General features: G+C 40.0%; 1 protein-coding gene across 1 annotated transcript in view; it reads right to left on the minus strand.

Moving 5' to 3' along the window:
* Positions 1-15,188, minus strand: part of LOC124282268 — a 38,429-nt gene that overhangs the window by 13,161 nt on the left and 10,080 nt on the right. Inside the window, exons 2-4 of the mRNA XM_046718222.1 lie at positions 3,942-4,056; positions 2,979-3,289; positions 870-897 (exon numbers count right to left, since the gene is read on the minus strand). Coding sequence (XP_046574178.1) covers positions 870-897; positions 2,979-3,289; positions 3,942-4,033 — 431 coding nt within the window. The 5' untranslated portion in view covers positions 4,034-4,056. The remainder of the gene's footprint in view (positions 1-869; positions 898-2,978; positions 3,290-3,941; positions 4,057-15,188) is intronic.

Here is a 15,188-nt window from a genome sequence, read left to right on the forward strand (position 1 = left end):
GTTTAACAAACGATCGTAGTTTCAAATCGCTTATATTGGTTTGTATTACAAGGGGGTAAGCGCAGTAGTTGGAACAGTGAAACAAATGCACGTGCGGTACGTGATGAGCGTGATCTTAGACCAACCCTACTTCATCTCGGTGTTTCATTTTATGTGCATACCCCCTTGTAATACAAACCAATAATGCCGATTTGAAACTATGATCGTTTGTTAAACAACTTTCATCCCAAGTTGAATAAACTTCTGAGATTTAAATTTTCAAATTAAAGGGAAAAGGTAAAAAATATGAGAATTCGCAATCTTAATTTCACTTTATTTGATTTACTTTTTTGTTTAAAGTGAAATTCATCGGTATGTTTTCACCGCAAACAGGCTATAAGCTGTGACTGTTTGAGTTGTTGGTATCTGTAGTGTTAACTGAGGTGCCGTATAATCTCAAGTTCTTTCTATACAAACTGTATGTAATAAGAAAAACGTTTTCTTGTAGTTGTTCCGATAATTCTCTGCTTACATATTTACCAGTATGAGTCGAACTATGTGTATTTTGTGATGATTGATTTCATTGATTTTTATTAAATCTATCGATTTGTTTACCCTCAGTTCGAAATGTGTGTATGGAGTTATCAGAGAAGCCTAACTGTTGGTTAGTGCATAGAGTAAACATGAGTGATTTAGGAGCCTGCAGATGAATATTTTATTGCAGCATTTCTGAAATATAAGATGTGGCAGCTTGACGTTTGCAATTAAAATATCGGATCCTGGTAGGGCTAATGAACTTAACTCTATATAGTCAGCTGCGGTGCCTCAGAATGCTTTGAAATCCGTCCCTGGATAAGTCTTAAACTGATCTGGAAATGTACTGAACTTACCATAAAGGTACCCTTTCATTCCGAAAACCTGAAAAGACAATATGATTGATTGGTGCGTGAATGAGTTAAGTTTTACGCCGCACTCAGCAATATTCCAGCTATAAGGCGGCGGTCTGAAAATAGACCAGACAATCCAGTGGTCAACAGCATGAACATGGATCTACGCAATTGGGATACGATGACATGTGTCAACCAAGTCAGCGAGCCTAACCACCCGATCCCGTTAATCGGTTACAAGCATGGGTTACTAAAGATCAAGTCTAACCCGGATCATATTCACGGGTCAATATGATTTATTAACACCCTGTGGAAATGCGTTCTCTTAAAATTAATATTTGGATTTTCAGGTAAAAGGTGTGTGAGTTAAAGGTCGCATTGGTATTAAGTTCAGACTGTCATACAGACCCTGAAACAAATACATGTATATCCTAGAAAGCCAATGCAAGTCTAATATATGTGGCAAGTCTAGGTTACCATAGTTTGCTGAAAATGAAGAAAGTCTCTGGGCTATTTTTCATTACGCTTATGATTAAAATTGAGGATTTAACCGTTTTTCTATAACATATGCTCGTTTCTGACACTGTACGTTAGTCGACTAATAGTTATATAGTTATATAGTTATATAGTAATATAGTTATATAGTTATATAGTTATATAGTAATAATTATATATGGGTTGCAGTTTAAAATACCCCACTCATACACAGTACACAAGCTCCGAATTGACCAACCTCTGTTCTATAGGGGAGACCGGGGTCAATTGTAACACTTTTTTACTTAACTTCTTGTAGTTCGATCCCAGACGACCGCTCACAAAGTTAATCGTTACTAACTAGTACATTGGCTTCTTGGCTTTAAACCTCAGTGTCGTTTCAAGTTCACTATCATGTCTTACAAAGTTATTACGTATCAAATGCAATGACTACAAGTGTTACAATTGACCCCTGGCACGGGGCAATTGTAACAGGTGGATGGGGCAATTGTAACAAAGAAGGTTCAAATGTAACAATTTGTTTATTTTCCAAATAAAATCAAAATAAAATGTGGAAAGATGTTATCTTGATCAGTTGAGGTTGAAATGGATTAACAATAAACCTTTATCACCACCGACATTTAAAATGTTTTTTCGTTTAAATTTCATGTATTGGTATGCCCAAAAAATAATACAAAGACTTACACCAAAAACGTTCACCCGAGGCTAATACTATCAACATAACACTGAAAATGTTCTACTATGATAAACCTAGTAAAGCACTAACATTAAACCTTCATCATAATTTGCTTTATTATCATAACATAAGGGAAAATTACATGGGGGCAATTGTAACACAGTGTTACAATTGCCCCTGATGGCAGTAGCCATATTTCATGCCACGTCACACGTTAACAACTTTGGGCATCTCAAATATTTCTACTTCCAAATATGTCGTAATATCTAAATTTTACACTTGAAAAGTTAATTTCATACCAAACACCATTTACTGCATTAAGAACGGTTTAATACGTTTTGTGAAAAATTTACTTACCTATGTGAAAAATGATTTTTCGTCAACTGTATCTCGCCATAAGCGAGCAGATGAAAAACGCCTGGATGAGTACCGCAGGAAAGTAAAGGGAAATAACTCTACTCACCTACACTATGCTTGAGCGAAAACGTTTAGAGTAATCGCCCTTGTTACAATTGACCCGTGTTACAATTGACCCCGGTCTCCCCTACCCTTAATTCCCCCAAAGACGTTAAATATGGTACTTGTTGGTCCCTGCCTGACGCTCGGCATTAATGGGTACAAGGACTGGTCGACTCGGAGTCAGTATAATTTGTCTGAGTGGGGTATTCATGCTTCACTGCGGCATGGTATCTCAGTGGGCTAGCACTATAACACCAGCTTCAGTCTGGGCAAAGGCAGAGTGACAACAAGTACCTTCTTTTATCGGACCCAACCCGACATTGACCTTCCGCGCTCTGGCAGGACGCTCGAGACATCTCAGAGGGAGAGTGTTAACAATATCGCGACGAGAACAAGTCACTGCTTTTAAAAAATGCCATCATACATCGAAATAATATTTAAACAACATGTTAACCATAAAAAAAACCCACAAAAGTTCCTACCTCTAGGTTGTGCGACATCGTATACAGCTGTTTCCGGTTGAGAGTAGGGCCCGTTGTAAGTGTGTGCTCTCACTGTAATGCTGGTGCCGTCTTGTTTCAGGGAGGATGCAGGGGCCCTCTCCTCGATATACCGCGGTCTGTAGGACGCCATGTGGCGGGTGGGCATGGTAGGGAACTGGTAAAGGTCCCGCATGGGTGGGGCTAACGGGTAGGGCATCGCGCGGGCAACTGTGGGGATAGAGCCGTTACGAACGCTGCCATTGATGAGTGGATCTTCCTGGCTGGCTTTGTCAGAAAATCCTCGACATCTCCTACTGAAAGACAAAATCTTAGCTCACTGTCATATATTTGTACAATTATCTTATTTACAAAAGTGTTCAATCAATTATCAATTAAACAGCTATAAAACAAACTTCTATTAACATACTAATACTTCCAGCTCAGCTGCTCAAAGGCATTGGGTATCCCTCGATCATTGGTTGTCAATCTCAACGGCACATCGTATTTGTCAATCTCAACACCCTGGGGATCATACAACTCTTGCAGCCATTTAGGCGCCCCAAGTTAATGTGACCTTCCCATCCTTACGAGGTACCCATTCACAGCTGGGTGGACAGGGACACATAGTCACAGTTTTGTGAGTTCTTTTAAGTGCACAGAGTTGTGTACTGTACAAAACACAAAGCGACAGAGAGTGAGAGGAGAGAGAGAGAGGGAGAGAGGGGGGAGGGAGGGAGAGATTGAGAGGAGGGAAGAGTGAGATTGAGAGCGGCTAAGATGAAGTGAGGGAGAGAGAGATGCGAGATTGAAAGAGGAGTGGAAGAAGGAGAGGGGGGGGAAGAAAGAGAGGGGGAGTGGCAGAGAGAAAACAGAGCGGCTAAGATTAAGGGAGGGAGAGAGAAAGAGACGAGAGTGTGAGAGAGAGAGAGAAAGAGAGAGTGAGAGAAAGAGAGAGACTCCTACCTGAAGGTATAGTAGAGAGCGACGATGGTGATGATTAACATGATGCAGCATATGATGCTGGCGGCCACCACTCCTCCCAGAGTATCCTCCATCTTCACGTGGTACACCGGCACACCTGGAATATAGGACTTCTTACACAGGCAATGGCGGACATGGTTGATACATGTTGATAAATAACGGATATAGTTGGTGCCAGGTGATGCGGATGTTTAGATACCATCATCCATCTAAGCGGCCCGGATGTGCATATACCACCATGCATGCGACAAGTGACCCGGATGTTTAGATACCATCATGCATATGCCAAGTGACCCGGGTGTTGAGAAGCCATCATGAAAAACGTCAAGTGACCCGGATGTCTAGATTCTATCTTGAATATGGCAAGTGATTCAGATATTCAGATTCTATCATGCATACATAAAGTCCCCCCGAATGTTTAGACAACATCGTGTGTGTAAGTGTTCAAATGTCAATACCCTATCACGTACACTGTACGTGTTGTTAGAGGCGATTTCACATTGCTCCAATAACTGTCTTCCCATCTGTGAGTGAACCCGGGATTTGACGTCAGCGATCTGATTTAGTGGATATGAGTCAGTGTGTTTCTTCTTAAGTGTATCCCAAACATCTTGTAATTGTAAAGAATTAAAGGAGAAAGGAATCATTTCGTTTGTTGTTTAACGTCGCACTCAGCAATATTCTATATATATTGCAGCGGTCTGTAAATAATCGAGTCTGGACCAGACAATCCAGTGATCAACAGCGTGAGCATCAATCAACGCAACTGGGATACGATGACATGTGTCAACCAAGTCAGCGAGCCTGACCACCTGATCCCGTTAGTCGCCTCTTGCGACAACAATGGGTTGCTGAAGACCAATTCTAACCCGGATCTTCACGGGTAGACAGAATCGGAAAGATAGGACGTAGGCGTAGCAATTTGTGTGAATGGTGATGTTAACGTTGATATGCACATGGCTGAGGTTGTGAAATGAGAGTGAGTGTTGACTTGGATGTGGATATTGGTGTTGGATCTGGGGGGTCAAGTTATGGTTTCGGGTTGCCTTGGTTCTTGGACGGAATTCCGCAGTCATGGTTCATGTATTGAGTAAGGGTCTTCATCTGGGTTCTATGGTCTCGGTTTGGTTTGAGGATTTGGGATTTTGGGTCTTTGCCTTTTGGTATTGTTGTCTGCGATCTGGGTTTTCTTCCCTTGATTCTGTACTGGAATTAGGGTTCTGTTATCTGCGATCAAGGTCAGGAGTTTTGGTTCTGGGATCTAATACTTTGGGTCTTGGCCTGGGTTGAGATCTGAGATCTAATACTTTGGGTCTTGGCCTTGGTTGAGTTCTGAGATCTAGAACCTTAGGGCTTGGCCTGGGTTGGGTTCTGGAATCTAAAACTTTGGGTCTTGTCCTGGGTTGGGTTCTGGGATCTAATACTCTGGGTCTTGGCCTGAGCTGGGTTCTGGGATCTACAACTTTGGGTGTTGGTCTGAGTTGGGTTCTGGGATCTAAAACTTTGGGTTTTGGCCTGGGTTGGGTTCTGGGGATCTACAACTGGGTATAAATTTAGTTCAGAATCTGGAACCTAGGATCGTGGCATGGGATATATGATTTCATGGAGTGGAATAGGTTGTGGAATCTGGGTTATTTATATTTTCGGCATGGGTTTGGTTCTAGGATCTGCTATCTGGGATTTTGGAGTGGGTTTTGTACTAGGGTCTGGATCGTTGGCCTGGGCTTGGATCTGACATATAAAAATAGAAGCGGTAGTTCAAAATGTACAGAAACCTACGTGACATGGCGGAGTTATATAGTCTTGCTTCTGATGATAGAGTCGAGTAATGTAGGGTTCACACCTGAAAGGGGCGAGGTTGATATGCAGTTTCTTTTCAGAATATAAACTTAATGCGAATTCTCCGAAACAGAAACGCCATAACCAGAGCATAAATGTTAAGATGAATAGATTTCATTCCCAGTTGGTTTCTTGATACACGTGGATACAATGCAGCTATTCACACAGACTGGATCCACGCTCCAGTTGCCCCGTCTTGGTTGTAGGATACATTTTGCACCATGCTTTTTATCCCATATGAAGCGGCTTTACAGCGACGATGAACAAAAGATATGGGGAACGGCAACACTAGGCTTCGGAATGTAGTTTAGGTGCATACTTCTACAGGTCTACCGGCGACCTTTACTCCACATTGGACATGACGGTTGACCTGTTTAATACTTTTAATTTTCATATTTTTATAGCCATGGTCATCGTCTTAATTAATATCACTGTGTGTTTGTGATCCCCAAGGTCAGGTGAAGATCCGGGTTAGAATTGATCTTCAGCAACCCATGCTTGTCACAGTCGTAAGAGGCGACTAACGGGATCGGCTGGTCAGGCTCGCTGACTTGGTTGACACATGTCATCGAATACTATTTGCGTAGATCGATGCTCATGTTGTTGATGACTGGATTGTCTGGTCCAGACTCGATTATTAACAGACCGCCGCCATATAGCTGGAATATTGCTGTGAGCGGCGTAAAACTAACCTCATTCATGTTTGATATTTTGATGTTTTGTTTGTTTTGTATATTTGTTTGTTTGTTTAGTCTGCTATCGAACTTGAGCTACAGAACCAGACAATCGCGTGATCCATGTTATGAGCAACAATCGACATGGACGGTGTACGTGTACACCGCGTCAAGCTTGACAACCTGATCACTTTGGCCGCCTCTTCGGAGGTTGCTTTGGCGTCAACTTAACCTGGAATCCATCGGGGATGAGGAGTGGATCATTCATAAACTTTGTTATAAAACTGCAATGAAATATCTGATGCAAGTTACAGTTCTAATATTATTTTTTTAAAACAACTGTTTATTGTTTGTGAACCCGAACTATAATTTAAGTTCAGGACTTTAAAATAAGGGCGAGTCCACGTCAACAACTCTATCTGGCGCTAGCAAGCCATTTTTTTCGTGTAAGATCGATAGGTTGCAAAGCTTTATATTTAGATAGTATTGAGAGCTTGCCCAACTTTTTTAGCAACAATCATGTGTAAGCCCCGGCTTTTTTTATAATGGTAGCTACGTCCCTGTCTAATTTTCTCGACCTAAGGACACATTTCCTTGCTATTGCATGATTATATTGCTAAAAGCTTTATAAAATCACTCACTAACTTATTCGACCTTGATACTTCATGTATACGAGGTTTCATTACATATTAAAAAGTATCATAATATCATGTTTATTCATTATGTCTTGAAAATACACTTTACACGTATTAAAATAAAAAGAAGTAAAACTTCAAGGGAAACAATACCCATACTGCTCAATCCACCGACAATAAACCTACGTACATAACGCAAATTCTTGGGAGTTTTTCTGTTGTTACTAGAAATATCTACGTCTTGTCATGTAGGTATTGTTACGAATGTCAAGGTTGTACGTGGACACTCTATCACTCCTATCACCCCTACAGGCTAGGGCTCCCTCACCCATCTTTCTTCCTGCCCGATACAGAGGGTGATGAATGATATCATATGGAGGCAGACACGGGAGAACACGCCGACCTTGGAACGTCACACAGTCATGTTTGGTTGTGGGTCTGTCTGTTCATTACGGGAGCATCGGCGTAGTGGTTAAAGAGTTCGCTTGTCACGCCGAAGACCCGGGTTCTTGTTTGACATTGTATGATGCTGTTGTTAATTATCCATGTTTAATCACTATTCGTAAGATCACCTTGGAAATATAAGATCTATATTTCTGTAATGTAGTGTAGAGAGAAAAAAACAGCGAAGCCTACGAGTGCAATATAAATTCTTCATATTCATACTTGAATCAGTGAGTGAGAGAGTGAGTATGTTTTTCACACTGTTATAAAAAGTTCAGCACGTGAGGAATAGAGTCCGATCTTGAGTGACGAAAGCCTTACCCACTTGCCTAACCCGTTGTGTCTCTGTGGTATGTCACTATCAAGAAAGTCTATGGTAAAATTTTACTGCTTGACGGGAGACACCAATAGGTTGAGAATAGAACCAAGATGTGGTGCGAGACGATCGAACGCACTAACCACTGGGCTACCTCATTGTTCGTTACCGCTTGAGTCACTTTAGTGATTCACTGTTTGCCCGGTGGCAGATATCATGTCAATAGCACACTTCCATTATGTCGATTTCAAGCTGTCGTGCAGAACGTCAATCACAACGCGGGAGATTGACAGGACCCGGAAGTTGAACACACCTTTCGTTTGAGACGGCAATTAGTACTGAATAGTTAAACAGATGGAGTATTATGATGTCACCGATGCCATAGCAACAACACAGTGTGAAAACGTACCGTATACACAAACCGTGAAACCCGACAGTATGATTCCCGTCCAATCTTAGGTCAAGGTCATTCTGTTACTGCCTCATTGGTACAATAGATACAGCGCATGCCCAGAGAGCGGAAAGTCAGCAGTCCAACCCCATCTGACCAAAAGAAGTTAAAAGAACACCAAGAACATTATACGACGCCTGAGTGGGTTGGATTCAGCATGCTGTGTCTGAGTAGGTTATTAACTGCGCACAGTGCGCACACACGTGCATGTGCAGGTGACTATAACAGTGCAAAACACAACTAAACGCAACGTTTACCGTATTCCACATCACGTCACCTTGCATCTAAACATGCATGTATTCAGAAGTTTGCAAAAACGAGGTTTTTCCATGCAGACGGGATGAGAACTGCGTCGTTTCATTGTGGTAAAACCATTACGTCAGGCCGCGGAGACATGATATCAGGAAGTTATGTAAAAAACGAATGCACAGACATAATGTATGCATTGATATATGCAATCCCATAAAGCATTCTTTCACACTACAGAATTCAAGCCAATGGATCAGCATGCACAATGTACATTATTAGGTTCGGCCTGGTATGTTTACAGCCGAAACCTATTCGTTGTTAGGTATATATTTGGAGCAAGGTCAGTTGCCTAAGCAGACAGCCCTGTTTAATAACATGCATACTCCCTAGGGATTTGGGAATGGAATTCATTTCTTGGTGTCCCCCGCCGTGATATTGCTGGAAAATTGCTAAAAGCGGTGTAAAACTAAACTCACTCACTCGAGTGCACAATCATCCATTGTCATCATCGTTGTAGTCGTCATCAACACCACCATCATCATCATCATCATCACCACTACCATCATAATCATAATCATTTTCTTATTCGGTGTGGCACAGGACTGAACCTTTATAGGGGCGGTGGGGTAGCCTAGTGTTAAAGCGTTCGCTCGTCACGCTGAAGACCCCCACATGGGTGCAATGTGTGAAGCCCATTCTGGTGTCCCTCGCCGCGATATTGCTGGAATATTGCTAAAAGCGGCGTAAAACCACCCTCACTCACTCACTGAACCTTTATAACCCTACAGTCGTCTTACCTGTTTTGTGCCGGTGCTATGTACAGAACTCCGTCTACGCTCCTCCCGGGGATGACCCAAACAACAATGCCCTACACAGCCAACGTGATCATCAACATCAACTATATTTCCCTTTTATAAAGGCAGGACAGGTGACATTGTCTCCTATGAAACCTAGTGTTCTCTGAAATAACGGTAACTGTTCTGGCGACCAACCCTGTTTTGCCACCATGGACGATGGTGACACATTCAACTCTCTGGTGAGATCCAACATCGTGCAGGGTCATTGTGTTTCCGTATCATTTGAATGGTTATGTGGCTTAAGCAAAGCGAAATGTTATCGTGAGGGAGATGCATTAAATAAGGCTTCCATTGTATCGCGCTGACGAATATTAGTACGGACTAATTGGATGGACACCTTTGTAATCGGAGATTGACGAGAGATACTTGCTGTTTCAAGAAAGCCTAGATGCAATACAGACTAGATTCCTTCCGAGAAGAACATTAAATACTATATTGCTGCATAATTTTTCATATTTATCAAACCGACGGTAAAGGAATTTTCGTAAACTTCTTTACTCGCTCCAAACTTCGCCTAAATGATCTAAATATTTACACACGGATTTTGTCATCTATTGAAAAATACCAAAGGCTGTGCCCTTTTCGTGGCATTGTGTCAAGGATTAACACCATTATATGTTTATTTGCCCTATATTCGAAAATCTAAGAAACAAATACATACCACAGATGTCTTTGTTGTTTGTATATGGGTATGTGGGATTCATACAAAAAATAATTGAACTCAAAAATAAATTGATTCTTCCACATAACAATTAATCTGGTCCTCATCCCTGGGTTATGTGTCTAACAGTAAGCGTATATAACTCGATACAGCCTTCAACACTGCCGGAACGGAGTTACCACCCATGGCACATTACCCATACCGGGAAGAAACTTGTGGAGTGAGTTTAGTTTTACGCCGCCCTCAGCAATATTCAAGCTATATGGCGGCAGTCTGTAAATAATCGAGTCTGGGCCAGACAATCCAGTGATCTACGCAGTTGGGAACCGATGACATGTGTCAACCAAGTCAGCGAGCCTGACCACCCGATCCCGTTAGTCGCCTCTTACGAAAAGCATGGGTTACTGAAGATTCTACGGGTCAGAAACTTGTGGAAGATGCACTTAGAGTAAATGAAAAAACATTTCTAACTGTTGTATTAAAATGTCTGTATCTCTCCTATGAAGGAATAAAGAGAGTTTATGTGTGTGTGTGTGTGTATGTGTGTGCGTGCGTACGTGCGTGCGTGCGTGCGTGCGTGCGTGTGTGTCTGTGTCTGTGTCCGTCTATCTGTTTGTGTCAGATGGTTTGCCGGAACGTGCTCGTGTGGTGAAAAGGCAAAGAAGTAGTGAAAATTGTATGAACTGACCACTGAAGATTATTTGCAACACAAAGTGTTAGCGAAAAGAGTAAGCCTTTCTTGCTACATCGGGGCGGTGGGGTAGCCTAGTGGTTAAAGCGTTGGCTCGTCACGCCGAAGACCCGGGTTCGATTCCCCACATGGGCACAATGTGTTAAGCCCATTTCTGGTGTCCCCCCGCCGTGATATTGCTGGAATATTGCTAAAAGCGGCCTAAAATTAAACTCAGTCAGTCAGTCTTGCTACACCGGTTGCACCCGCTTCTAATTAAACACTTTCTCAAAAGCTGTACACTGCAATGCACATATGAACAAGTTCAGTTTCACACCGATTAATCCAACTGCAGTCACGCGTGAGTTGGGAATGTTGTTTTCAGTTGTCAGTCATATGTCAATCACATCAATCATTGAACATGTTAAACGCGTGTCTGTAATTACTACATTCGTGAAGTCATAGAAATACCTAGTAACCTCCCTGTTTCAATTACCTTTTTGTATGACCTTGTTAGCGTCTTGCACTGGGGCAGTTAATAGACGTACATTGTGTTCAGAAGAACAGACAGAATGTCAGGAGGTATATTTAATCCTTACATATTACATGTCATTTATGATGTTTATAGATGTATATTGTGTTCAGAAGAACAGACAGAACGGCAAGAGTATATTTATTCCTTACCTATTACATGTCATTTATGATGTTTATAGATGTATATTGTGTTCAGAAGAACAGACAGAACGGCAAGAGTATATTTATTCCTTACATATTAAATGCCATTTATGATGTTTATAGATGTGTATTGTGTTCAGAAGAACAGACAGAATGTCAGGAGGTATATTTATTCCTTACATATTACATGTCATGTACATGATGTTTACAGATGTATATTGTGTTCGGAAGAACAGACAGACGTCAAGAGTACGTTCATTCCTTAAAAATTACATGTCATTTACATGATGTTTATAGATGTATACTGTGTTCGGAAGAACAGACAGACATCAAGAGTACGTTCATTCCTTACATATTACATGCCATTTACATGATGTTATTAGATGTATATTGTGTTCGGAAGAACAGACAGACATCAAGAGTACGTTCATTCCTTACATATTACATGTCATTTACATGATGTTTATAGATGTATATTGTGTTCGGAAGAACAGACAGACATCAAGAGTACGTTCATTCCTTACATATTACATGTCATTTACATGATGTTTATAGATGTATATTGTGTTCAGAAGAACAGACAGACGTCAAGAGTATGTTCATTCCTTACATATTACATGTCATTTACATGATGTTTATAGATGTATATTGTGTTCAGAAGAACAGACAGACGTCAAGAGTATGTTCATTCCTTACATATTACATGTCATTTACATGATGTTTATAGATGTATATTGTGTTCAGAAGAACAGACAGACGTCAAGAGTATGTTCATTCCTTACATATTACATGTCATTTACATGATGTTTATAGATGTATATTGTGTTCAGAAGAACACACAGACGTCAATAGTATGTTCATTCCTTATATATTACATGTCATTTACATGATGTTTATAGATGTAGATTGTGTTCAGAAGAACAGACAGACGTCAAGAGTATGTTCATTCTTTACATATTACATGTCATTTACATGATGTTTATAGATGTATATTGTGTTCAGAAGAACACACAGACGTCAATAGTATGTTCATTCCTTATATATTACATGTCATTTACATGATGTTTATAGATGTATATTGTGTTCAGAAGAACAGACAGACGTCAAGAGTATGTTCATTCCTTACATATTACATGTCATTTACATGATGTTTATAGATGTGTATTGTGTTCAGAAGAACAGACAGAATGTCAGGAGGTATATTTATTCCTTACATATTACATGTCATGTACATGATGTTTATAGATGTATATTGTGTTCAGAAGAACAGACAGACGTCAAGAGTATGTTCATTCTTTACATATTACATGTCATTTACATGATGTTTATAGATGTATATTGTGTTCAGAAGAACAGACAGACATCAAGAGTATGTTCATTCCTTACATATTACATGTCATTTACATGATGTTTATAGATGTAGATTGTGTTCGGAAGAACAGACAGACATCAAGAGTACGTTCATTCCTTACATATTACATGTCATTTACATGATGTTTATAGATGTATATTGTGTTCGGAAGAACAGACAGACATCAATAGTATGTTCATTCCTTACATATTACATGTCATTTACATGATGTTTATAGATGTATATTGTGTTCAGAAGAACAGACAGACGTCAAGAGTATGTTCATTCCTTACATATTACATGTCATTTACATGATGTTTATAGATGTATATTGTGTTCAGAAGAACAGACAGACGTCAAGAGTATGTTCATTCCTTACATATTACATGTCATTTACATGATGTTTATAGATGTAGATTGTGTTCAGAAGAACAGACAGACGTCAAGAGTATGTTGATTCCTTACATATTACATTCATTTATGATGTTTATAGATGTATTTCGTGTTCAGAAGAATAGACAGACGTCAAAAGTATGTTTATTCCTTACATATTACATGTCATTTATGAAATCCAAGTGGGCATAATATCCTTATTCCACTCCGTCATTTAAACCATAAAACATATATATTTTTTAAGTTAACCTAAATGACAAGCCAGGGCCCCATTAACCATCCCTGACTGAAGCACATCTAATATCACAAATTATGCACAACAAAATCGTACATCGACAATAGCACTGCATTAATACTCCTAATACCGACAGAAATGTCACACTCACCGACTGCCATGCGAGCAAATATGTACCCACTATCCGACCGTTTCCATACAGCGTCAACACAGAAAATTCGCCCTTAACGTTGTCAGGTGCCAACAACATAGGCCTTTTTAAAACAGGTCGTTATACCAGTATCCGCTAAAAGCGTTTCGCTGTCGAATAATAAACCCTGGTTATTAGAATTAAATCTACAATGCAAAGTTTCGATCACAGCCTATGATTACAGTTTCTAAGCCGTCTCACTCAGTGATATCTGATGTGAGAGCAATAGTCAATCAATTGATCCGTTATCGATTCATCGCTCCCTGTGAGATTAGTGAAACGGACCTGGGTGCAGAAAATAGTCAAAATTGCAAAGACTATGTGTATATTAGATTGGTTATTGACATAATATTTCGTTTAAATATTCGTTTATTAACAATATTACAAATTAGGGTATATGCATACTTTTTCTTCCTATCATATTTATTTATTTATTCATTTATTTATTTATTTATTTTTTGTTTTTTTTAGTCATTATCATATTATGATTTCATCAGTTCAGAATTCAACTTGATGGCTTTATTACTATGAAATTTGAGGGGATGGATTTGCGCGTCTGAATAGATTAATTTCGACCAGCCAGGGTTGGGCATTTTTATCATTATTAAAGTAGCGTGTAGTATAATATATTTTCGTCTTCTGCACAATAGTAAGTTACACATGAAGGGTCCGTATAGTGAACATTAGGATGTTTTAGGTATGCTGTTTGAATAAATAACAGGAACGTGACTAACTGAAGCAATATGTCCGGACTTCAAGCACTGTGTGAAGTAAAGATCAATTTCCCATTATAATATTTTAGGGTGTGTCGTGAATATTATAATGAAGAAATATGTTTTTTATTAGATTTAATGTTCACATGGGAATATAGATATAGATGCAAAATGGGTGCGTCATCTGAATATATATGGCTTCGCTTTCATTGCCTGTGTTTTCCTTTGTGTTATACCAGGGAGAATAGAAGCTGTAGATTATCCCTGGTTCTGCCTAACTGAAAGAACCGTATGTCAAATAGTCTACACAAACAAATCAAATCGGGCTAAACACGAACCATCGTATATGTAATGACCCAGTCAACAATTACGACTGTAACCTTTTATTTTGCCCCTCCGTTCGATACGACGTGCCATTACATACGTACGTGAGATAACCCTATTCCGCGAAGTAAATGACAGACACAGGGTTCACATAATCCATCGTTATAAAGTAAATCATGGATTTTGTTCGTCCAAATTTTGTCCTAAGTGTGTAATATAAATATAGAGACGTGCTGGTCTATAGTCTATTAAATAAGTGTTGGCGTGGTCAATACGACAAGATACACGCCTCCTGTTGACTTCGCCTCGCCTTCCCACGCCCCCGTTCCACCTCTCAAAGTGTGTTGGTTATATCAAGTGTAAGCTAACAAGTATAAGTCCCGGGATCTCCTACGAACAGCGGATAACAAAGGCATGAATGTACTTTCTTTCTTTCCCAACGTACCGCGGTGAGGTTTCAAGCAGGGTCGTATTACAGCATGTATATAATAAATGTCTCTGTGCTGTACCTGTGTAACGAAATATGGCATTTGTGCGCCATGGCAGAGTGTT

Source organism: Haliotis rubra, unplaced genomic scaffold (genome assembly GCF_003918875.1).
Source record: "Haliotis rubra isolate DU_JTF1 unplaced genomic scaffold, ASM391887v1 Scf297, whole genome shotgun sequence".
NCBI classification, from domain to species: domain Eukaryota; kingdom Metazoa; phylum Mollusca; class Gastropoda; order Lepetellida; family Haliotidae; genus Haliotis; species Haliotis rubra.